The sequence below is a fragment of the Coturnix japonica genome, chromosome 9 (genome assembly GCF_001577835.2).
Source record: "Coturnix japonica isolate 7356 chromosome 9, Coturnix japonica 2.1, whole genome shotgun sequence".
NCBI classification, from domain to species: Eukaryota; Metazoa; Chordata; class Aves; order Galliformes; family Phasianidae; genus Coturnix; species Coturnix japonica.
In genome coordinates this window covers 141,103-166,841 of record NC_029524.1, presented here as the reverse complement: position 1 = coordinate 166,841, position 25,739 = coordinate 141,103, and the positions used below count along the sequence as shown (strand labels likewise).

The following is a 25,739-nucleotide window of genomic DNA, read 5'->3' as shown; positions in this document are numbered from 1 at the left end:
GACAGGACATGAGGAAATGGTCTCCGATTGCACTAGAAGATATTTAAATTAGATATTAGGAACAGTTCCTTCAAAGCAGATGAGATGCCAGGGAATGGTGGAATCCCTGTCTCCAGAGATATTTAAGACAAGCGTATCTGGCATTGAGGGACATGGTGTAGTGATAGGGCTTGATGGGTCAGGAGGATGGCTGGACTTGATCTTGAAAATCTTCTCCAGCCTAGATGATTCTATGATTTCCTGGGTAATGCAGAAAGAAGAGAGAAACTATTTCACTGAGCCACAGCTTCACTGGACTTCATTATATAACTTACACAGACTCACTGTATCATCAATCTAAACAGTATCCAGGAAGGTTTTAAGGTTTCAGATTCTGGAGTACATTCTCTCTGATTCGGCCAACAAATAGAATGAAAGCTCAAATGAACACCTACTGAGATCAAGCCTATGGCTGGTTGCAAAAAAAAAAACAAAAACAAAAACAAAACCAAAAAAAACAAAACAAAAAAAAAAACAAACCAAAGCTAGGGATACAATCACACTTGAAGCCACTTAATTACCAGATACAGAATTTATTGCAGCTACAATTTCATCTTTGATTTCAGGCTCCTGCAAGCAGTTACAAGGCACCATGACTAGATATTGTCATAAAACCTTGTAACCTATCAGCAACAAATATTAGCAACTAAAGTAATTAACCAAAAATAACTTTCCAACTTATTTTTGTATTGCCTTCTATACAGTTTCTTTCTTCTCCAAAATTTGTGAGGAATTTCACACTTAACACAGATAAGGCTTCATTGATATAAACTCATCAGACTGGCCAGAGCTCAGGTTGGGCTATTTATGAACTATCTGAAACTGGATATTAAATATGATCAAAGCATCTTCATTGTCCTGCAAACACTATAACATTGATTATTCAAGATGCATATGGGATAAGTATGATCAAAACTATAACATAACAACCAACTGGCTCAAAGTTCAATATTATGACTGAACTGACATCAGCAATCAACAGCAGTAAGCAAACAGCCATAGTAGCTGACTGATTACCTCAGTAAAAAGTGTTGCATCTGTTTCTTCTCCTGTATCACAGAATGACCTGGGTTGGAAGGGACCTCAAGGATCATGAAGTTCCAACCCCCCTGCCTGGCAGGGCCACCAAACTTCCACATTTAACTAGATCAGGTTGCCCAGAGCCCCAGCCAGCCTGGCACTGAACACCTCCAGGGACGGGACATCCACAACCTCTCTGGGCAGCCTGTGCCAGCACCTCACATCTCTCAGTAAAAAACATTGCTTCCCCAGTTATCCACCATACGATGGAAATAACTTTTTCCTGAATTTTAGATGTCTAAGCCAAGCCTGATGCCTAGATGTCTTGAAATAATTCATCAACATAAGACACAATTTGGGATGGAAGGGCAGTGGTACTTTTTTTTTTTTAACTGTCTTTACCTGTGTTGCTCATATTAGCATCAGTACTCTGAATGACACCACAGCATAGAACACTTCATGAGAATCAGACTGAGATTTGACTTAAGACTTAGACTTAAGACTAAGACTTTGGCTGAAAATGGTAAAGCTGTGACCATGTACCTGGTCTGCCAGATACAAGAATCTATCTCCCCAGAAAAAATACACTCAGACACAAAGGACTTACTATGCTGTGGCCTTTCTGCTCATCTGATCAGTCACCCAAATTGCCTGCATATACAACTTTGTTATGACAAAACCTTGTAGAAAGGCCATAGCACCAAAATCCCTTCATTTCATATATATATATATATATATATAATTTTTTTTTTCCACATTAAGGGTTAGAGCCCAGGCAACATAACATTAAGACACACAGGAAGCTAAAAAGCAAAATTGGCTTTTTTTCTAAAACAGGTCTTAATGTAGTATGCCTGTAATAATGAAAAATCAAATGAAAAGCATGCCGATTCTTGTTATTCTTCAAGTTAGACCGTGTCCTTGGATAGTATATGAAACCCCAGAAATGCAAAATACGGAACTAATAAGCAATTGCCCAGAACTTGATGATGATCACTGTGAAATAAAATCTGAGGTTTTTTAGTAGGCTTTGATGATTCTGAACATGAAATTAAGTTGAAGGTATTTTAAATTAAACCTATAATAAAAGCAGCTGCTGGAAAACATGCACAAGACAAAAACCCAAGCAAAATTATTGTTTGCTGATATAGTGAATAGATAATCTCATCATGGCAAGCCAAACGGCATACTTAACTAGATGTACAGCATACAACTCCACTTGTATTAAATTACTAAATAAAATATATCCACGCCACAGTGGAAAAGTCCTGACTGAATAAACTTTGCAGTACTATCTATCTGGGAAACTGACCTCCTGTTCTCAATACTACAAGATCCTGTGGAAATTCAAGAGGGATACAAAATGCAATGCTTTCTGCAGCCTTTTGAATTGAATGAGGTTTTCATTCTTAAGTTATTTCTCTAGGTATCAAGCCCGCGTTTAACAGTGTTAGAGTTCTCTTTGCAGTTGTTGGTTGGATGGCAGCAAATGTGTAATTCATTCATTCCATGGTGTGAAAAGAAATAAAAAACAAACTCAGTTTTAAGACCTAAAGGCTGGCTGACATTAACAGCACTAAACCAGTACAAATGTAAGCTGTAAAAACACTAACAAAGAAACATTGCACTGTTTCATCCTCAGCCAAAGCAAAGCAGAAAAGTTCTGTTAGGAATCGTTTGGCTGTTTGATAACAGGGTGATGGATGCTATGGTTGACTGCACCAGCATGAGCTAGTTCTGGATTCAGCCAATTGCATTTAAAACATTCCAAGGCAGCTGAAAAAATTATTTCCAAAAACAATGTTCTTATGCATTTAACCAACAGCTGCTTTATCATCAACTGCACCTAACTAGATCTCCTGTTTATTCCTTCAATGGTGATTAAAAAATCTAATTCTTGGGAAATTGTTTCTCACTATTTAATTTCACTGTAGCATCTGCACATCTCAGAACACTCCTGACAGTGAAAACACAAATGTTTTCTTTAGCCCAGAAAAAAATTGCACATTACCATTGCTAAAATAAGGAAATATCTACCTCTCCATAAGCACCAGGAGATAGCATTATTTTTAATCTGAAACGTAGAGAGGAAAAAATAACAGCCATGAAATACGTTCATGCATTTTAGAACAAACAACTACAAAAACCAGTACACATGCTGTGGATGACTACTGGTCATGCATCGCAGAACAAACATACCCTTTTTCTGTTTTCCACAGGGACAAAATCACCAGAGATTTATGTAATGAAGTTATGAACTAAACTGTCCACAGCAGACATGGTATATAATACAGAAGCAGAGTAGAAACAATACTTATAGTATGTAAAAGTGAATGCTACATCTCTGGTAGCTATCTGCATCTTCAAAATCCCAGCTTCTTCTCTTAATTTGCCTGTGAAAGATGAGCTGGGATTGATATACCTATGCCAATTCAGGTTTTATTTGTTCCTGAGCCATGAAACATTCACATCGCTCCTTCCTTCCAGGCACCCTGACTGCTTGAAGGGCCCCTGCTGACCTCAGACTGCTCACCACAGGGCCCAGTTCCATACGTGTCATGTTATTTGAGGAAACCCTTATCTGGACAGATGAAGTGTAAAGATATACTTCATCTACACTTACATATATATATATGGAATATGGAAATAACATACTGAGTATAAAGCAAAGCAATAAAAAGGACCAGAAATCTAAAGAATTTAGCCAATAAGGAAAGGCTAAGGAAACTGGCAGCAGTAGGCATGGAGTAATACACTCACTGTCTTCAAGTACATAAAACTGTGCTGCATGTAAGAATAACCTATTGGCCATATCAAGAAAAAAGTATACATATACACAAGAGAGAAGAAGTAACAACATGTTGTAGTGGGGATTTATGTTAGATATTGAGATAAATTTTCTTACAGTAATAGCAAAGATTTTAGAAATGTGCTTGGGGACATCACAAAACCTCCTCTTTAAAAGCAGTTTTAAAAACAAATGTCAGAAAAGGTTTAAGCATAATAATTCTTGCCTCAGGCAGGGGATTGGTATTGCCACAAGCAGAATTCTGTCTGCCAGCTCTATTACTGTAAGATAAGATTATCTGTTGAAGCTAGAAGGAGTCCAGTGAAGGGCCAGTCCTTACTCTCCTGCGTAACTAGTGGTAGGGTGAGAAGAGATGGCCTCAAGTTTCACCACCAAAGATTCAGATTGGATATTAGGAAAAAACAGTTTTTCAGAAAGAGTGGTCAAGTGATGGAATGGGCTGCCCAGGGAGGTGGTGGAGTCACTGTTCCTGGAGCTGTTCAAGAAACGTTTAGATGTTGTACTGAGGGACGTGGTTTGGTGGAGAAATGGTGGTGGTAGGTAGATGGTTGTACTGGATGATCTTGAAGGTCTTTTCCAACCGTGGTGATTTTATGAACTGTGAACTTACTTAAAATTTTTACACTCTGATTTTGTAATAAATTATATATATTCTTGAATAATAGTATATTCAATATATTTAGAAAGCTTCTATATTTACACTGGAATACAAAACACATTCAGGTAACAATTTGTATTTGGATATTCTTAGCGCAAGATTTCAAATGTGAACTGTACCACAGCAAAATGTTTTTTTGTCATAAGAATGCAAAGTGAAGGCTCCCTAGAAAATGAGATGTATATATAAAAATGAGTTAGACAATATAACTTGGAAGCTGAAGAAACTTTTATGCATTCACAAAACATGGCATTAAAAAGGAACAGTTATATTTTGCTTTGCAAATCTCAGCATTTTTTTTCTTCAAAGAGTATTAGTTCCCTAAGTGACTCGCAGTCAGTTTAGCTGATCTTGATAGGAAATGCGTATCTTATTTAAAAGAATGAAAAGTTACTTTCACTCATAATATGAAAGTCTCCACAAATTTTAAGTAACAAAAACTTATTTAAAGAGGTAGTTCTCCCAGAGGTATAATTGTACTGTTTCCAGCAGAGGCCTACTAAAAGAGTTTATTTGTGAAAGAATAATCTTCAGTTTGAACTTTCTCACCACACTCTCCTGTCATTGCTATGCAGTGTAGGAGCTAAGACTGCTTGCCATGCCAGACATGTCTGTTGAATCAGAACTAATCTTTTGTTCCAGATATTTGCTTTGTAACTTTTTTCCATTACTAGACACTTTCAAGGAAATATACTTCTGTACTTTTGAAGCGTAGATGACTTTTAGATAAGTCACTTCCAAAATGATTCAAAATATGAAAGATTTCGTTTTAAGTAATAGTAATAGTCTCGTGCGGGTTGGAAAGGACCTTAGAGATGATCGAGTCCAACTCCCGGGATTTGAGCCTCTGTGCAGCAGAGCGGCACTTCTACCACTTGCGCCACAGGGGGGATTCGAACTCCGGGCCCTGGTGTTGCAAGGCGGCATTCCTACCACTTGTGCCACCGGGGCACACAAGTAAACCACTTGGAAACATGCAGCTTTACTTTGTCACCTCTACTGTGTGAACCATACTGTGATGAAAAAAATAGAAGGAACATCATCTAAGATAGTGCAGTACAAAATTAAAGAGTACAAAACTAGAGACCAGAGACTTACTTCTATTAAATATAAATGGCAACAGAATAGCATGATTATGACAGCAAATCCATTTCAATAAGAAAAAAAGAACATAGAAACCATCAACACTACTGATTTATGAAAACACACTAAGGAGATTGAAGAAAGACTGATTACTGTAATACTCATTCCACTTTACTTATCACGGAACAGTATCCTTTACTTACACCACAAAGAGATCAGGGTTTGTTCACTTTGTATATATAAAACCATGAAGCAGACATACAAGCACTCTGCGATGCAAAATACGGATTACCTATGGTGTCTGTAGGAAGAAGAAGCAACTAAGCATGTCAAAGTAGAACATCGTATTAAATGTGTTGCTGACATATCAGAAATGCAGCTTCATCATAAACTTTAAAAAAAAAATTAAAATTAGAACTTGATATAAATATTAATTTGCATGTGGTTTCTCCTTTCAGTGCTCTGAATTTTATTTTAAGTCTATTTAAAAAAAGACTTGGTTAGATCATGTACTGTAGGAGCAGCACCAGGGAATGTGGCAAAGCTAAAAACAGTCTTTGTGTTAGCCAAGCCACAAAGCATCTGAAGAGCCTAATTCATCACAAAAATGTCAGGACTCTGACAGCTGACTGACACATTGGTCACTGCTCGCTCCTTCCCCTCTGACAGAGGAGCTCCTTAGATATGACATGGCTGATTCTAGACAGAACAGCTCAAATACAGTGCAGTTATGTGCAACCTCAAGAAAAAGAGAACAGCTGAGAAGTCACTAAGTTGACAAAATTCCATGTGTGCTTCAAGGGAGCATTTCCACACCTTTGTCTTCCTGTCTCTTCCCCAAGGGAGACAGCAGTGCTCCCCAGGCAAAGCAAGGATGCAGCAGCACAGCCCCGGGCAGCCCCAGGGACCTGCTGTGCCCATGCTTCAGTGTGGTGGGCACTACCATCCCAACACAACCAGAAGCAAGGTCTGCCCACGGTTCAGCTCCACCAGCAACACAGGTCCTGCCCACACTCCACGCAGTGGCAGAGGACAAGCTCTTCTAGGTGACAGCCATTCTGTTTTTTGCTTTAAAACTAAGCCTCTGCTTAAATGTTTTGTCAGAGTGGGGCCACTGTACTCAGTTTCTTGCAGAACTGACTCCCATATTTTTATATCCATAATGCCTACTCAGTCTTTCTACCAAAAACATTTTTTTTTTCCATGAGTTTTGTTTATTTTTTAAGACTGAGCTCAATGAGTAAGGGTAGGGGTTAAGCTAAAGTACACTGGTGTGATTGCTGTGTATGTTGATGGTGCTACTGAAAAGAAGCTATAGAATCATAGAATGGCTTTGGTTGAAGGAGACCTTAAAGATCACTAAGCTCCAACCCCCTGCCATGGTCTGGTTGCCACCCACTCAATGAGGCTACGTAGAACCCCATCCAGCCTAGCCTTGAGCACCTCCAGGGTTGGAGCACCCACAGATTCTCTGGGCAATTGTTTCAGCACCTTATCACCCTCTAAGTAATTAATTTTTTCCTAACAGCTTACTTATATTTCCTCTCTTTTTTTTAAAGCCATTCCCTCTTGTCCTATCACTATCAGCTCACATAAGAAGTTACTCCCCTTTCTGCTTATAAGCCCTCTTCTAGTACTGGAAGGCCACATTGAGGTCTCCCTGGAGAACCATTTTAGAACAGTATGCATCATGGGAAGCAAGACAAGGGAGCAGTACTGCATGTGATTCCTGGTGATTACTAGCTTCCCCACTGGGTGAGCTTCTCACTTGGCTGAAGGAGGAGTCCTAGCAGGAGAACCATGAGTCCATGGACTCTGCATCCTCTAAAATGTATGACACACCTCATGAAGGCAAATCTGTTTTCATCTGCCATTTTTTTCTCATGGAAATGCACCTTGGTTGTTCTGGGTCAAAGTGACTTGGGCTGGAAGGTGGCATCAGTGGATGGAACTATTAAATTCCTAATATAAATGAATCCTACTGAACCACTACCTCTGCAACTGGGCTATCTGCAACAGAAGTACTATTAGTGACAGTGATATTATGGAGAGGAGAGTTTATGGAGAGGACCTCCTCTGCATTCTGCAGACTGTGGCTCTCCCTCTCCTCTCCCCTTTCTTCTCTCTTTATTTGAAGAACAGCAAAGCAATAAAACAGTGTCACTACTGTGTTGATTCTACCATCCTGAGGATTTACCAGGGCCTCTCAGCTCTTGCTTTTGATGAAATACAATGGTAGGAGATAGAAAAATAGGAAGTCCCTCTGATTACTCAGAGGGTTTTGATACCCAGCAGAAACACAGTGCAGAGAGTCTCAATGGGTTGTGTAAATACACCTCTGTATTTACATATCTATAATTGCAATCCAGACTGCATGATGAGGAATCGACACACTCAATGGAAAGTATAGGCAAAACAGAGAGGAAATGAAAAAGTGTCTGCAAGTGGCAGCACAGATGAGAGAGTGGCACCCTTGAGAGTTTCCAGCAGCAAAAAGGCTTTCAATTACTGCTACATGCTTCCACTTGATAATGTCTCCACTTCCCCTGCCATGCTGCTGGCAGGCTGCAGCCAGATCATCGCTCCATTGCTGTCTGCTCTCCTCCGCAGACACACTTGGCCATTTTCCCAAAGCTCTGTAGGGATGGCGATCCACTGTTGCTGATTTACTGTGTTGTTTGTTTCCCAGACGCCACCTCCTCTTGAAGTTCACATAAAAGGACAAAGGACTTCCTGGTGGCAGGTTCCCCTTTCCTTCACCCAGTCTAGAGGGAGCCAAACTTCTGAAATTCCAAACTGAGATATTAAACAACTCCATCAGCTCAGCTCAGCTCCACCCTTCTGGGCTGTCTCAGGGGCTGCATTAATTTGCTTGTACACATGCGGGCACCATGCGGGTTCCAGAAGCTGACTGGCATGACTGATGTGCTTCCCTGGTGCTGTTTTGTTAGACAGTGTTACTGAAGCACTGCATGCAGTCTGGTAACTGTTTGTAACAAATGTCTGACATGGGGCAAAACTGTCCCTTGGGCAGCAGCACAATGCAGATGCTGACACATAATAAATATCCCCAGGTGACAAGCAATGGAGTCATTCACTTGCACTGTGGTGGAATGGAGTTGCAAAGGCTCTGCTGGACCACTATAGAGCATCTAGCATTAGGTGTTGTTGAGAGGTGATGATTTAAAGTTCATTTGTACAGGGGAAAGCTGCTCATACCTATTTTCTCTCTCTTAAGCATGCAGCGCTACTGAGGTTTACAGTATCCTTGGGAAATGTTTTATTAATTGCCATAGTGTTCATTCCGAAACCCGTATGTGCTGCTGTCCAGTGATGCTCCAGATGAAGGACGAGGAGGTGGCAGAGCTGGATGCAGCCCAAGTGATAAAGGTGCAGCCAGCATCCTCAGTCCTATTGCAGCAGATCTGGGAGCTGTAAAAACCCTGTGTTCCCTTTGCCCTCATTATGCACTCACAAGGTCCACTTGCTCTTTTTCTATGATTCATTCTCCATTCCACTTATAAATCATGCTTGGCTTCATAGGAAATTTTATCTGATTAAGCAGCACTGAAAGTGAGATTCTCCTATTCAATTTCTGAAAGAGCAGACTATATGAAGGTGAAAAAGTAGCTGAAAGTCACACTAAGTACAAATAATATGGCGCTGGTTAGTTTATGCTTTCAATATGGATACATTTTTCTGTGTATGTTTAAAATTTAGAACTCAGTAAGAAAGAAGAAAAACAAGCAAGTATTTCAGAAGTGCTTCAGAATGAAAAGCCTTAGCAAAAATACTTTCCAAGTCACTCCAATTTGAACAAACAAATAAATAAATAAATAAAAATAATAGATAAATAAATAATAAAATAAATTACTTTTCTATTGAAATGTGTTGGTGAGAAATGCCCTAAAATGACCTTAACCCTTTATATTCAAAGTCTATTAGGCTTTCAAAACCAGAGGAAGGAACTTTGGTCAGACTGAGAATTATGCTGGAAAGCCACCTCTACAACTTCCCTCCTCTTCCAGCTGCTTGTAGTGATTCAAGGGGGCAACACAGCTCAAGGAGCTCAACAGGAAACACTGGCAATGGCCGCACCAAGGCAACCTGCTAAGGCTGTTATGGGAGAGAGAAATTGGGCTCCATACCACACAGCCTGTAAGGCTACACAGCTTTGAAGAGTATGACATTCTAGCAACAATTTTAAGTCTTGTTCCTCTTCTGCTATTCAAGCAAGCATACTTCCTCAGAGAGAGCTTACGCTCAGAAACTAGTTTAAATAATGCAGGAATAAAAGGGAGTAGTAATTGGAAAGAATTTACCATCCTAAGAGTTCACTCCAGACAATTAAGATGCTGTGAAGAAACAGCCATGAGGCCTTTGGCAGCAAACCAGTAAAGCACTGAGTTTCTTGTTCTCTCCTTAACCTTACATTAAACATTCTTCAAATAAACACTGCACACATAGGCAAAACTGCAACTGCTCAGAACTTACAATGACAAGCTAATATTTATAGTCTTAATGCACAAACAAATCAGCCACATAAAAGTTTTGTTTTGTTTTGGTTTTTTTTTGTTTTTTTTTTTTTTTGCTGGCTGGCTGATTTTGTTGCTTTGGAGAAGAGACGCTATGATTGTAGAGGACTTTGACATAAATATTCCCTCTTGCCTCCCAAAACATTTATCCCCTAAAGACCATCTTTCTACAGAACTGTGTATTTGCTGTCATTTGAAGATGTCTGGAAATAGATTAAGGTGCAATTCCAAGAGTTGAACAGATTCTCTATTCACTCCTTTTTATGGATGACAGAAAAGACAAACTCATCAAAGTTCAAATATAAGATGCCCTGTTCCTTTTCCATAGCACAGTGGATCACAGTCATCACTGAGCCATATCATCGATCCTGTAGCCTTTAAGCTCATTAAACAGACTATTAAGAGTGAAGACTTCAACAAACTTGTAATGGCAATATAAAATCATATGGACTGCAAACTGGAGCAGTTCTGAAACTGACATGTCTGTGAAAACAGAGGTGGCCCCCCAGGCCAAACACATCCTGTTCCATATGACCAAGTTCAGTTCTGCCTCACATGTGAACAGATCTACAGCCATCACACATCAAGTAGGAATTTCAACATTATGCTGAGGCTGAGAAAAAAACCAAGCAACACCTTTCAGCTGCAAAGTTCAAGGTGAATTTTCCTGCCACATGAATAGCATCAGAAGAAGTAACTTGTCAACCAGAAATCAGTCAGCTGCTGCTTTGGTTACTATGTAAAACCTGGAGCTGCTGTTGGTAGTTGTTTACTAACAAAGCTCTTGAAAAGGTGGTCTACAGCATTCCCAGTGCACTTACAGGCATCTTCACCATGATCAACAGCTGTACTCCTGAGTGAATCTGGTACAGTAAGGGCAGCCCTACAAACAGGCTCCCTGGGCAAAAACAGTTCCATGGAGGTTTGCCCTTTCCAGAAGCTGGAAGGACCCAAATAGCTTTTCCCAACATGTTCTTTACATGTTCTAGAGGGACCTTATCTCACTCTACAGTATGTAGGGGGCTGGATTGGCTAGGACGATCTCAACTGATGGATCCCCTAGTACTGACCAACCAAGTGGCTTCTGCCAAATGCTTCTCCCAGTGCTTAAATGTTCCACCACCCATTGTTTTCAACATAGATTTCAACAACCCATTATATCGTTCAATTTTACCAGAAGTTGGTGCATGGTAGGGGATATGATAAATCCAATCAATGCCATGACCTCTGGCCAAGCTATTTACAAGGGAATTTTTGAAATGTGTCCCATTATCAGACTCAGTTTTTTCTGGGGTGCCGTGTTGCCACAGGACTTGTTTCTAACAACCCAATATTGTGTTTCTGGCAGTAGCATGGGGTACTGCGTATGTTTCAAGCCACCCAGTGGTTGCTTCCACCATGGTAAGCACAAAACGCTTATCATTATGAGATCCTGGCAAGGTGATATAATCAACCTATAGCAGCTGGGCTGGGCTGGGCAAGCTCCAAAGGTAGATAACCATTCTGCTCGTTCTTCCCATCTTCTCTGCTTATCTACTGCCAGCAGAGTGAAGCCTTGCACTCACCAAACTGTAAAAATGAACCACTTTCAGGCAAGTTCTTGGTTCTCAATGTCCCTAATAAAGCTGTAACATTTTCCACCCTCCCTTTGCATTCCAAAACCCCATGTTTTTCAAGCTTCCTCCAAAGTCATTCCCACAGTGTCTATTTAAAAATACTTTGAGTTCAAGATGGTTTTTTCAAGACCGAACTAGAGTATGTTACAAAGCAAGCATCTTTTATATTATCAAGCATTTGGCAGGTAGGTAAGCTCTTACAAACACTGAATCCACAGTCTAAAATGTTCCGGAGAAAAAAGGAATTGACTTGAAGTAATAAGAGATGGGAGAATTAGCACACATCCTTGGAGATATAAGATGACAAAGTTAAGTCCACAAGTTGCTTCTAAAAGAAAGACTACATTTGTGCAACATTTCAACTGTGAAACAACAAGCAGGGACATGAAGCTCGATCCAGTTCACAACAGGTTAGTAGGCTAATGCTCAATTGACTTCATAAAAATAGGACTAGAAATTATTCTTTAAAAAAAATATATCACTTTTTAACAATCAATGCCATGAAAGCTTCTTTGAATTCCAGTGTTTTGGTGGTTTTTCTTTAATCCAAAGAAAGGTACTGCTGTTATATACTTTTCCCCTCCAAAACTGAAACTGTACTAAGTACGAAATTAGTGAAAAGCTGATGTAACAGATCTTAAAACATGCCAACAATTTAGGAACATTTACTGTTCAAACCAACACACACTTCACTGGCAACTAAATAGTTAAAGAAAAAAGGGAAAAAAGCCTTAAAAGACTCAAGAGAATTAGATGTTGCTAAAACAATTTTATGGTCCTTTCCACTTCACTGGAGGTAGTTTGTATGGTTGACTGGAAGCTATTCAGTGCTGTCAAACATCTAACACTCCCACAGCTAGATGCCTTACAATGAATAACAAGCAGTCCAGCAGCCAATATGCTAGAGCTGCATTTTTTACCAGGGTCTAGACCCCAACCCCGCAACACCCCAACTTCATTGTTTGATGCCTTGTTAATTTTTAAGACCAAAAATTAACCACAACAAACAAAAAGATTTGGAATCTTGGCACAGAAAGTGCCAAGATTCCAAATAACCACAACTGCATTTAATACAATGCAATACAGAAATTCAGGCCCACAAGAAAATCTGTGTATCTGATTTTCCTTTTTTAGCTTACATTGCTTCTGTAAAAGAAAATAACATTCCACTTCAGTAGGTGATTTGTACAGTTTCGGGAGGCTTACAACAGAAGCAGAGAATAGAAGGAAGAAAAGTAGAAACAGTCAATAAGAATGTACACAACTGTTGCTGAAACATTAAGCACATCAGCTGTCATCCTAAGTACCATTTTTTCCATATTATCCCAACCGCTGATTTTGCTTCAAGCAAAATCTTGGACTCATACTATGCTTATATTCTAGATCTTTCAGCTGCAATAATGGTGAAGTACTGACACCAAAATCGTATTCCAAGCAAGACACAGACTGCTCAGTGAAAATACGACTCTTACCTTGGTAACATATATGATTATGACTGATTATGGCTTCAGTAGGACTTCAGTTCTGTAGCTCATGTCCTGCCATGTCACACAGGGCACATACACTGTGACCTTAGGCACACTTTTCCATGCTTGCTGCTTTGGGACTGAAAATGAGCATCTTTCTGTCCATTCATCTTACATGGGTCAGACCATAAAAATTACTTTCCCTAATCTTTCTATACATTGCTGAATTTGTAACAGAAGAGTTGTGGGAACCTTTCCATTCTACTTCTCAATTTTTTTTCCCATTCAGAAAGTTCTGGTCCAAGCCCAGTGCAGTCAAACAGGCATTTCAGGATATATTGAAAATATTGTTCCATTGGCAGATGCCTCTTTCCCCCCTTAAACAGAAACTAACAAGTATCTATACGGCTTGTTCATTCAGGATTAGAGGAGTACACTCTTACAATTTTCAGTTAGTTAAGAAAACATGCCGAGTTGCACCATATGTTAAGAATACTGAAAGTCTACTCAAGCTTTCTGGAAAAAGGAAGTACTGTTGGAAACAAGCAAACAAAAAAAAATCATTTCTAGTTCCATCTTTATGACTGCCTTGTTTAGTATTAAAAATCAAAACACTAATAATGATGTAATATAGACAGTTAGAGGAATCCATTTAAAAATGGCTCGAAGGAGGCAAGTATAGGCAACAGAAATGCAGACAGAAGAGTGATGTGGATATTTTTCATGACTACAAGCTTCCTGCTTTGCAATAGGAATAAAATTTTTAAAACCACTGATGGGAGACTAATGAACCAACTGAGACCAACTGTCACACTCTATTTTTAACGACTCTAAATTCTAACTGGTACTCTATGTACAGATTCTTTTCAACTCCTAATCGTGTCTCTAACTGCAAATCATAGATGAATGTAAAAGAAGCAGTTGAGCATCACCATCACCATCAAGGACAACATTACCTTTTACAGATCATGTTTTCAACTTCTCATACCTTCCTTGAATTTTTTCTAAGGCGTGGAACTAAAAAAAGCACCACACAAACGAACTGCTAGAAAGACATTACATCAACTCTTTCATTTCAGCATTAAACTAGTCACCTCTAAAAACAACCTGTATTTAGTGGATCTCATCTCAGTACCGCCCATCTTTCTCCTTGATATCTTCACAGCCTGTGGAAAGACTGCCATTGATTTCTTTGGATTTTGGCGAGATTTTCCCTCACAATAATTAACTTCATTCTCCCTGATGCTCTCAAAATTCTTAGCAACATGTATCTTAAATATGTATCTTCTTAGGTTTTTCCTGACTCTATCTGTTTCTTTTCCCAAAGCTTATTCTCAAATTTTTGACACATTAATTGATAAGCTTGCTTCCAAGAGCCTATTTGGCTCAAGGCACAGATATTTCTGCTCTCTCCTAATTCCCAGTCTCTGCTGATATTCAAAGTATTACCACCTCCATCAAGCATTTCATTAGCTTTTCCTTTTTTTTATTCCTGGAGTCCAAAAACAGCATCAACCAACACCCCCAGGTCCCTTTCCTCTTCACAGTCATCCAGACACTCAAACCCAAGCCTGTAGCGCTGCATGGGGTTATTGCGGCCAAAGTGCAGGACCCGGCACTTGGCTTTGTTGAACCTCATCCCATTCATCCCTGGGGTACACCATTTGTAACAGGTTGCCAGCTGGACCTAACTTCATTAACCACTACTCACTGAGCACGGCCATCTAGCCAGTTCCTTACCCAAAGGAGAGAATACTTGTCCAGGCCATGGGCAGCCAGTTTCCCCAGGAGAATACTGTGAGAGACCATGTCAAAGGCTTCACTGAAGTCTAGGTAGACTACATCAACAGGCTTTCCCTCATCTACCAGTTTGATCACCCAGTCATAAAAGGTAATGAGGTTGATCAAGCAGGACCTGCCATTCATAGAATCACAGAATCATACAATTACTCATTACTTATTTACACTTGGAAAAAGAAATAAAAAATAAGAATTAAAAAGCAGAAAAGGTGCAAAAATACAATTTGGTCTACAGCAATATAGTAGACTGAGTGCATGAGAAAACAACACTTATTTTTAAAACATAAAAACACAAAATGTATGGAGAAAGTCTCAAAAATGGTAAGGAAGCGTGAACAAAGTTGGCCTCCCTATCTGGCTCCAAGAAGCAGTCAGGACTCCTACCAACATGAAAGACAATTAGATTTCAGCAGACAATCCAGAAAGTAATGATTGTGATTGCTGATGCTGCAGACCATGGCTGGCCCACATTCAGTTAAAAAAGCTGAATGCAAACCAGTATCATTGAACAAACGGCTTGGAACATTCTAGAGGAATCTGAGGGGAGGTTAATAATATCTTAAGGTGACCTTTCACCTTTGCTATCCCAGCAAATGAGGCAATTCTCTTGGCTGTAATGGAAGAGATCAGCAGAAGTTAGTCTCTTGTAATTATGCACTCTCCCTAAAAAGAGGGTTCTTTAATATATAATTTTATAATAATTGTCTTAACCTCATTTGAGGAAAGTACACTAAGCACTCTATTGGTTTCCTTCACTCCTTACTCTCATTTGAGGGAGACAATTTAACTTCTTATTCTTCATTATCATCCATGTAGGCAGCAAGCTCAAAAATGAACTCTAATTTTTAGCTGTGTTACCTATTAAAAAAATGTAAAATGTTTCCCAAAAGAGCAGGTGCATTAATTAAGGCTGCCTCAGGAAAAACAGAAATTACTAGGAGTGCTCTGCTTCCCTGAATGAATTTTCCATAGATTATTTATAATTGAATGAAACCAATTACAGCATTTGTAATGGAAATTATACATACATTAAACATTTCCATTTTTGCAGAAGCTGAACTGCACACACAGGGAAAGGTCTCTACGCTTATGTGAAAGGAAAGAGAAGTCATCTTTTTCTGAAAAATAAAGTACAAAAACATCTTAAAGTAATCCAAAAGAGTACTATCATAAAACTGAGAACTGGTGCCCAGATTCCAAGAAGCCATCTCACAGAAAGAAAGACTGAATCTGGAGACTGAACTCCTTTCTGTTTCTTCAGAGAAGAAAATACAACTTAATTAGGCTGGATTTTCTAAAAAAACGTTATCCTCTGTAACTAATCAGTAAAGTTTGAAATCAATATCAGACAAAACACTTGCTCAAATAACGCTCTGTCTTCAAGTCACAATCTTACCCTGCAGAAATCCAATCTCTGAAAAAAACTGAAGACTGAGAATAACACTGGTAGTTTTCTCTCTTTGTCAAACAGAAAGCATCCTTTGCTGCCCTACAGAGCCGTCCCTAAAACAACACACAGAACTTTGGGAGAAAGATCGAATGCAGTTTCAAACAACACCTTTGACTGAATGCACTCTGAATGGAAGAAAGAAAATGTTTCAGAGTTAGTGCAAGGGAACTGAGAAAGACCAAAGTCAAATAAAACGACCCATCAAAGAAAACTCAATGACAATTCAGAGTAAAGCAGCAGCTTTGAAATCAGCTAGAAGCAATACACTCACTGACTTCATCTGTAATTATAAGGTATCACCTGGATTACGTATGCATTTTACTCCATCAGCTAAACAAGAGAATATGAAGAGGCTTACAAATGCCATGTGGAATTACAATTTAGCATTCTGTAGCATGTTGCATGTATTGCAAGAAATATTTGTCAGATCATTTTTGCTTCCAGAAGTCAGGAAGCTTCAGTTTATTCCTAATTGCTACTGCATAATCAACAATGAAGTAGTGCAACAATTTAAGAGGTATCTATCTATACTCAGATGAAACTTGTATGTATTAATTAAGAATATATTTTCATTTTCCTATACGTGCATATAAATAATCTGATAGGGAAAATGAGAGCAGATGTAAGAATATTGTTCATTATGCGTTCTAGACTTATGTTTTATGTTATAATTTATGCTTAATGTTATACATTACGATGCTACCAATAAGGCATCAGCAGGAGCAAGATCCATTCTACAACACATGTATGCTTCAAGGTCAATAGTGTAGTAGCCAAGAAAGTATACAAATCTTTTCTTAGCATTTCATGTTTATCCTTGTTTATCAAGCTAGCAGATATGACTGTCATGGATGTAATTATGGATGCTTACAAAGCAGAACCTCAGGCAATGTGAATTAAGATCATTTCAAATATATGGTGAAAATTCTATCAGATTACTAAAAGTGGGGGGTATTTACTTATTTTTTTACACCCTTTACTTATATACACTATGTTTCCAATCACTCTTCTAAACTGAAGGGAGCTGTGGCACTAGGTATCTTGGAAGGTTAAAAATGCAGCGATTTTCTCCTGGAGAAACCCTTACAATATCTTTTTTGCACAGAATCTTTCAGCTTTTTTTCTCTTACATAATGGATGACCCAAGTTCAGCCTAGGAATTAAATTTTAGATCTGAGCATTTCTCTGAAATTTGTCCTATGCAAGAATTCCTTCCCTAAGAAAGAAAGATTTACATGTATTTGTATTTTTAAATTAGGCTTTCTCCTCCTTAAGGCCACACTACTGCATTTTGACAGCCGTGTTAAACTTCACAGGGATGTCATCAGATACATCAGTACTCATTTTAATAATTTCCATTCTAATTTTCAACACCTAGAGAGAATATCAGTCAGATGATGCTATTATTTATGCGAATTCTGCTATTCTAGTTATGTCCTCCTTAATCTCCCACTAAAAATGGATGGAATTATTATAGTGCATTTTGTTCCTCTGCTAATGTAAATGTTGTCAAATAAGTGTCTTTTCAATTGCTTTTTCCATCTTTCATTGGGAGAGGTTACTCACTGTAGACCTCTACTACCTTCCTGATGTCTCAATCATCAGCACAAAAATGAAGTGACTGTTATATTACGAAGAAATTAATTTATTTGCATTTATTTAGAAACATACTGTTTAAACCCTCTACATTATTGCCTATGGAAGGCCTCCATACCGTACAAATACTTACATGCTAGGGGAACACTGTTTCTAGAATTCCAGGATCAAATACATCAAATAATATTCTCACAGACTGCTAACAAAGATCTGGTTGAAAACCAAAAGCTGATTTACAGAAAACAAACGTACAAATAATGAAATTTATAGATGGGCGTAGAGAGTGATCAGTGAGTACTTACTGTAGCAGAAAGCTGTGGTCCATTCAACTGTGCGTGCAGGATGGCTTCATTGATGGAGTTCCAGATTCCCGTCAGTGCCATTTCCAGATCATGCGAGGAAGCCATTTCATTAGTCAGATATTCCAGAGCAGAGATATACTCCCTCCATTGCATATCCAGTTCTGACACGCTGGCCAAACAGCCCCTCATCACATTCAGACAGTATCCAACACAGGGTCTGATTAGCGTCAGGCCCTGGCAATGTGGGCAGTACTGCATCCTCACCAGAGCTCTACTGCACTCCTTGGTGAGAGCAGTGTGTTCAGTATTATTTATCACTTCAGTGCCCAGACTGAGGGCCCGGCTGAGCATCCTACTTGCCCAAAGAGATTTCAACAGCTCTGTAACCATGTTTTTAGAATAGCGTCCAAAAGGATTTATGTCTTGTCTTGTAAGCCGAAGACACTCAGTATAGTCCTCTGACAAATCTGTAATTCCTGGATTTATTAGCCGACTATACACCAGAGGAAAAAGACTGTCAAAAAAACGTAATACTGCATTTTCCACTGTAGTCTCCGCACCAAGGATGTAGAGGGACATGTCTGTAAAAAGTTCCTTAACTGGCTCTGCTGCTTCTTTTGCCATAGGCCTGTAAGCTGTCTCAAATAGAGATCTTGTGCGGTTTTCAGCTAAGCGCAGGAAGGACTCAAAGGCCTCTAAAAAAAGGGGGGCAGGAGAGAGAGAAAGAAATATGTTAGATGTTAACAGCAAGCAGCTTACATCTCATTCACAGGACTAATAATATCCTGAGCAGGGACTCCAATGGGTATACAAAGTCTGCAGCATGAATACACTAATAGTTAATACAGCTTTCATCAGTAAAATGATAAAAAAGATAGGAAAATATTACATGTGCTTAAGAAAGAAATGTCTTAACATACATGTATTTTCTTAAGAAAGATTACTGTATTCTCATTCGTTAGCCCCTGGCTCAAACTCTTGTGGTTACTGCTAGATCTTCACAGACTCCAGTGGACACAGGACAGATGTATCTAGATGGCTTTTTAACTAACAATGCATTTGGGCAACACAACTAGACACATTACCAAAACACTCTTTACAACAAGCACTGTTGGTTTCAAGTACTCAGGGAGGATTACAACATTTTCAATGTCTTGAATATGTCTTATGAAACTGTACAACAGAATGCTTCGAACAGGCAGAATTATAGAAGCGATGCAACTGCTGAACTGTGACAGGAATACCTGGTAATAGGGGGGGGGTCCATAATACACCCATCACACAATTACTGCTGCACAGGATCATATAAATAATTATACGATATCAGAATTTAATAAAATATAGGGCAAAAATTCATTTTTAATCTTCCTGTAAACCCATAATAAAGATGCACTGGCGCCTGTAAGAAGTCTGAGAATAACACGTACATTTCATCAGTGCTCAGAATCGTTGATCCTCATTCATCATCCGTACTTCTCAACTGCAGCTACTTGAAATGATCTAATAATTTAAGTTTGTGAATGCAGTATCTTGATAACATAATGACAGCCTAACGTTTTGCTAGCTTTTCATTCCAGATGATCTACTGCTATGAAATAATACTGCACCAAAAATGGGGAATATTGTAAAGGCAATTGTGTTGTATGCAGTCTTGTCTAGACTTGTAAAAAAGACATATGTGCGCACATTTGGATAGCTGATATGCAGAGTGAATACATGCTAGAATGAAGGACTAGACAAAGTTAATGTACAAAGGACAACTTCAGATAAAGCTGCTGGTCAGCAACTCAATGAAAGCTTGAGACAGATGAATGTAAACACAAGCTGAAGCTTTTCTTACATAGTTCTGTAAGAGAATGGCTGAGATGCTCTTCCTGCAAAGAACAAATCAGGGATAAAGGCAAGATATTGTGTGAAGAAATTCTCTCACTGTTAACAGCAGCTTGGCCTGAGCTTCAGCCAGGGGTGAGGCCGAACTTGACATCAAGTCCTCTATGAACAAAGAATGAGATGAAATCTTAACTTCAGGAAATCAGTATTTCACTTAACTACACCATTTTTGAATGCTCTAAAAAAAATAAAAAATAATTTAAAAAAAAAAGATTTAAGAAATACCATAGTTAAGGCATTTCAAATTGCTCAACATAACTATTATACACTGACTGAGGTGCTAGAATTTGTAGACCATAGAATCAATTCCCTAGATTATTTTTTGATAACACAGAACACAGTAATCTGAACTATTTCCATTGCTTTCTTTGGAAACTGTACAACAAAAAGCCTCTGACATAAATCATGCTCACACTTTCCTGAATTGCAAGCAGTTCCTGCTAAGGGAGGAGACCGATCACTTTCTGCCTCTTGAGGACTGGCCAGATAATGGGTTTTCAGTCTAATCCTACCCTGCATTCAGATGAACATCACCATATGATTCAGAGCAATGTAATACAAACTGATCTTACCCAAAGATCAGCTCAGCAAAGGAGCTGACACAATACTGTAAGATCAGCACACACTGGCCAAGTTNCTCACTGCATTCCTATTTTACATCTCTCTGGACAACTAGCTTGTTTGCTATAAGGAGCATTACAATCCTTTCAACACAAAGACCAATTTAACCAGACAGATACTACAAGATATCTCACTGTACATTAAATCATTGGTATTTTATACACATGAGCTGTTTCCTTCAGCCTGAGGATCACTTCAGCACTCTCACTGATGCTAAGCCACCAACACTCCAGAAGAATTTCAAGAAATCAAATGCTTTTCCACTCAAAAAGAAAGAAGCTTCTTCTCAGGCAGAGACACGTCTTGGCAAGCTTCAGAACAAAGCAGATTTTTACAGCTGTGTTAAAAAAATAAAATAAAAAAAATCTTAACTTTGTCCATGATGGAAACACTGGCACAGTTTACTACCTAAACTGTAGTAGTCAGCTGTGTGCCACTGTACCACTGGATTTTTTTTCACCCAAATTCATCTACTTTTGTTTGTAGGGAAAATCTAACCACCATTTTTATTCATCACATTGAAAACACAATGGAAACCTTAACAGCATGAAAACAACGCCATAGGAGCTTCCTCCTTCACTTCATTCCTTGCAGACAAGCAGCCAACCATTAGGTTATAGAAGCAAGGACTCTCTCCAATGATGCCAGTAGATTCTTACACACTCTTGCCTTCCACCCCTGTAAATTCTGCAACTATCACCCTCCTTATCAAAATAAGTGGAACACATTAATCAATTTCCAAGTATTCTCAGTTTCCTGAGAAATAACAGCCCCCAGTGAAAGATGAGTCACTGTACCTCTCAACAAAACAGATTTCAGGAACTTCCTAGATTGTAGACTAGAAACCACTTAGCCCTTTCAAACGTCCCTTGGCTGTCAACATTCTGCATGCAACTTAAATGGACAGGTATGAAAATAAAATAGTGAAGACCGTTGTTTATTTTTCACTGAGCAAGAGAAACTATAATGGCACATACCTCTATTCCTCCTGCAAAAAGAGCCAGAGCAGTGAGTGCATGGTACAAAAACATTTCCACTGGTTGTAGGTACACTGCAAACATCTGTAAGGTACCATATGCTTCCACTGACTATTTGTCAATGACAAATCCAACAATCATCTTGACTTTTTCTTGTTGTAAGGCATTAAAGTATGTTAGAGAATCAAATTGCTGGGTCAGCTGGATGTTCTTAGATCTTTCCTCAGAAATAATGCAGCTTCAAGCAGTTGAAGCTGTTGAGAAGGAGAGTCTACCCTTGCATCCTGTTTTATAAATGATAATTTATGTACTTTCTATGGTACTTTGTACATTTCCTAGATCTCAAAAGTCTAAGTAACAGGGTGCTCCTCTGTGAAGCTTCAGCACGCTCAAAGAAGAAAATATTTGGACACCTTTAGCAATGGTCGAGAAACCAAAAGTAGAAGCCAGCACAGAAATAACATCTGTATACAATTTAGGTTTGTGTGTGACCGTAAAAAAAGACTGACAAATTGAAGTTGCTCCATTATTTCTTGGGTCTCTTAGGACCACACTAAGAGGTCCTTTCCCTTCAACATCTTCCACCTAGTACCAAGTTACAAAATACATGAAAGCTAGATTGGTTGAAAATGTCTTTCTTTTAATGCTTTCAAGTCTTTTAAATCTTCTATGTCTTTACAGTTTGCTAAAACGCAGGTCAAGACAAACATATTTTGCAGCAGTAAGAATGAAGTAAAAATTATTTGAAATTTGATGCAGAGTTCTACATACAAAACAAGAAGTCCCACTTGTACAAATCTTTGTAACAGACATAATAAAATTTGGAGTTCAACATCCATGGATAATCAATAACATCTAAACGTTTATGTATGTGAACAAAAATAACGAAGATTGCTCATGTAGTATCAATAAATTGCATAAGCAAGTGTCACAGGTTAAGCAAAAATCTACCTGCGCCCGTGACAGGGGGGCAGCTGGCCCAAAAAGGAAAAGGGAAAAACGGAAAGGGAAAACAGCGGCAATGATCTAAGGAGGCACACTTATTTACTAAATACTATATCAAAATACAGGATAACACAATATAATGCAAATTAATTGAAAGTAAGGCTGATGAATCAAGCAAAATAGGAAAGAGAGAATGAGTCCCAAAACTGAGAGGCCTACTGTAAACTCTAGGTGAAACAGCTGGAAGGCTCCCACACACTCCAAAGATTCAAGAGAGCCAATCCAGCCCCGAAGTGAGATTATATATTGTCCTGGTCCCATGACTTATCCCTGACTATGATGTTCTCTGGGAGATGTAGTCTTCTTCTGTGAGCTGCGCATTCAGTAAAATTATCCATGCTTTACATGATGTTATGATGTGGAATACTGATAGCAAAATTAAAAACCATGACATTCCACCCCTTATTCTACATCGTTACATTATGCTTAATATACACACCATAAGCTGTGCCATCATATAGGAAGCAATCGCATCTCCCGACTTCTGTCCCTAACCATGAAACACACTTCTTTTCCTGAATCAAACATTCCTAGATCACTTTCTTCTCTTCTGTGAACTTAACCTGCTTCTTTACAATGCAATCTTGCACAAGGAGCAAGATGAAAGAACCAAAAATCTTAAGTTGTTCAAGACAGTGCAGGAGGAATACGATCTACTCTGTTTTAAGAGTCTTTTCATTCTTCTGGGTATATTCTCATTAACTGAAAAGCAACCAGATAGAAGTCTCTAGGGAGGATTTTCTCAGCCCTCTGACTGTAGAGGAAAATTACTGAGTTTGTTTCAGAAGGTCATGAACTGTTTCATGATTTCCAGCTGAATTAGTGAGGTGGTCTGTCATGACTCACTTCTACAAATATAAATGAAAAACAGCCAAACGAAATAGGGTTAGCTTAACAAAGATGATTTTTTTTCCTTCTCTGAGCTTAAGTGTTAATGTATAAATTTAAAATAATAATAATAATAATAAAAAGCAATTCCAAGTGCCAAGTGCTAAGATCACAAAATAAGACTTAAAAAAATCCTATTAAAAAAAAATTAAAGCTGCATTTATCAAGATCTTTAAAGTGAAGAAAACATAACAGTAATAATGCTACCCCGTGCACTTAGCAGCAATGGCTGTAGTATGGAGCTGCCATCTAATCTACAAAAAAGTTTGGGGAGCTGCCTGGTCTAGAGAAGAACTGGAATGCATTTGTGAGACATATGCAGGCATCTCTGCTGCAGAGGGACCAATCTTAGACAGATGACTTTAGGTGCAGTAAGCTGCAGCACTGTATTTTATTTTACTGTCTACTATCCCTGTGCAACTGTCTCCAATGCTTCTAAATACACTGGGTACTTTTTATGCCAACTTTTTTTCCCATCAGAAAATTACTGAGGCCCAACGTCAAAAATTTCCTTCAAATCTATGACATACATATCTCAGACATAAAAAGGACATGGTGCAACTATTTCAAATATGTAGTCATCCACTTTACTATAATATAGTCCAGTCTTTTCACTTGTGTAATGTTTTCACATCCTGGCCTCTATCAGTTATTCTTATTTGCTATCCTAATGTCACTTGCTGCTCTGTCCTAAAAGTGCATTGAACTTTCACCACTCATTTCTGCCCTAAATTTCTGTAATTAATATTAAAACAAAAAAAAGTTATGGGCAGCAACAGCTACCCAACTGCAAGAGTCTATAACGATTTTAAATCACCAATGAAATATTTCAACAGCATTGGTCATTTTGTTTCTGAAGAAATTTCAAGACATGGGCATTTTCATTATCAGACACATTATCCACTTCTTCTTTTTCTGGATCTTTAAATCCATTACAATAAATACCTCCCATTGTTTAATTTTTACTCTCCGAAGCCCTAGAAATGATTGCTTGTTTAAACAAATACTCTTCAGCATGAAACTTTGTATAACTCTGTAATGCGATCAATCCCTTCAGAAGAATGGAATAAAAACACAAAACAAACAAAACAAAGTACAATAAAGTGGACCATTTCCCAAGCAAATGATGAAATTATCAAAAGACTTAAAATGAGGATATGACAGATAAAATGACAGACAAGACTAAGAAATTCTGTGCTCTGAAGGAAAACGTATCTGCTGCATTTTAGATCCAGTGCAAGAAAACATACTGGCACATTTATATATACAATATAGTTCATATTGTTTCTGCAATACAATTCTTAATCCTCAAAATCTGTAAGGGCATTTGAATTCCTCTGACAAATCTCTCGCCTTCTTGTTCCACAAATGTCAAATTGCCAAACCCTTGTTTTCCAGTTTCATCTTGTACAATATCCCTTTTCTAAAAGATGAGGAGGAAGGCTGGTGTAGTGTGGGAATGGTTATAAACCAGTGCCTCATATGTATCCTGCCTTGGACATAGTTTTTCCAGTCTTGCGGACATATCATACCTTAAATATCTCATAATATCACGATCAAACTTTGATGCTTATTTACGCATTTTTACTGGTTCTGACAATTCTCTGGCCTGCCTGTGACACTTCACTCAATGTCTGGATGTCATCCGGGTTTCAAGGTGTCATTATGACTGCATTCAAGTTTGCTGCAGTTTTACCACTTACTGCAGATATTCTGTGTAACTATTTGCAAATTCCCTTATAAATTTATATTTAATACCCTTGTACTGCAGACCTGCTTTGGCAGCTAAGAGGTCAGGAGAAAGTGCAACAGCCCAACCCTGCCACTCAGCTAAAGAGCTTTCACAGTCTGGATGTCTCTGGGACTGGACTGTTCATACTGACATGGCTCACACAGAACAAAGATGGAAGGAGGGGTGGATGTTACTGAAGGAAACAGGAAAAGAGAAATTTAACATCTTAAGCTAGAAAGGTTTTTTAAAAAA

The 25,739-nt window shown here is 38.6% G+C and overlaps 1 protein-coding gene across 5 annotated transcripts in view; it reads right to left on the bottom strand.

Annotated features, from left to right (window-relative positions):
• The window catches only part of LOC107317829 (glypican-5-like), a 319,637-nt gene that overhangs the window by 225,600 nt on the left and 68,298 nt on the right, over window positions 1–25,739 (bottom strand). For all 5 annotated transcript variants that reach the window (XM_015870947.2, XM_015870949.2, XM_015870944.2 and 2 more), the window contains one exon: window positions 18,375–19,069. In XM_015870947.2, coding sequence (XP_015726433.1) covers window positions 18,375–19,069 — 695 coding nt within the window. The remainder of the gene's footprint in view (window positions 1–18,374; window positions 19,070–25,739) is intronic.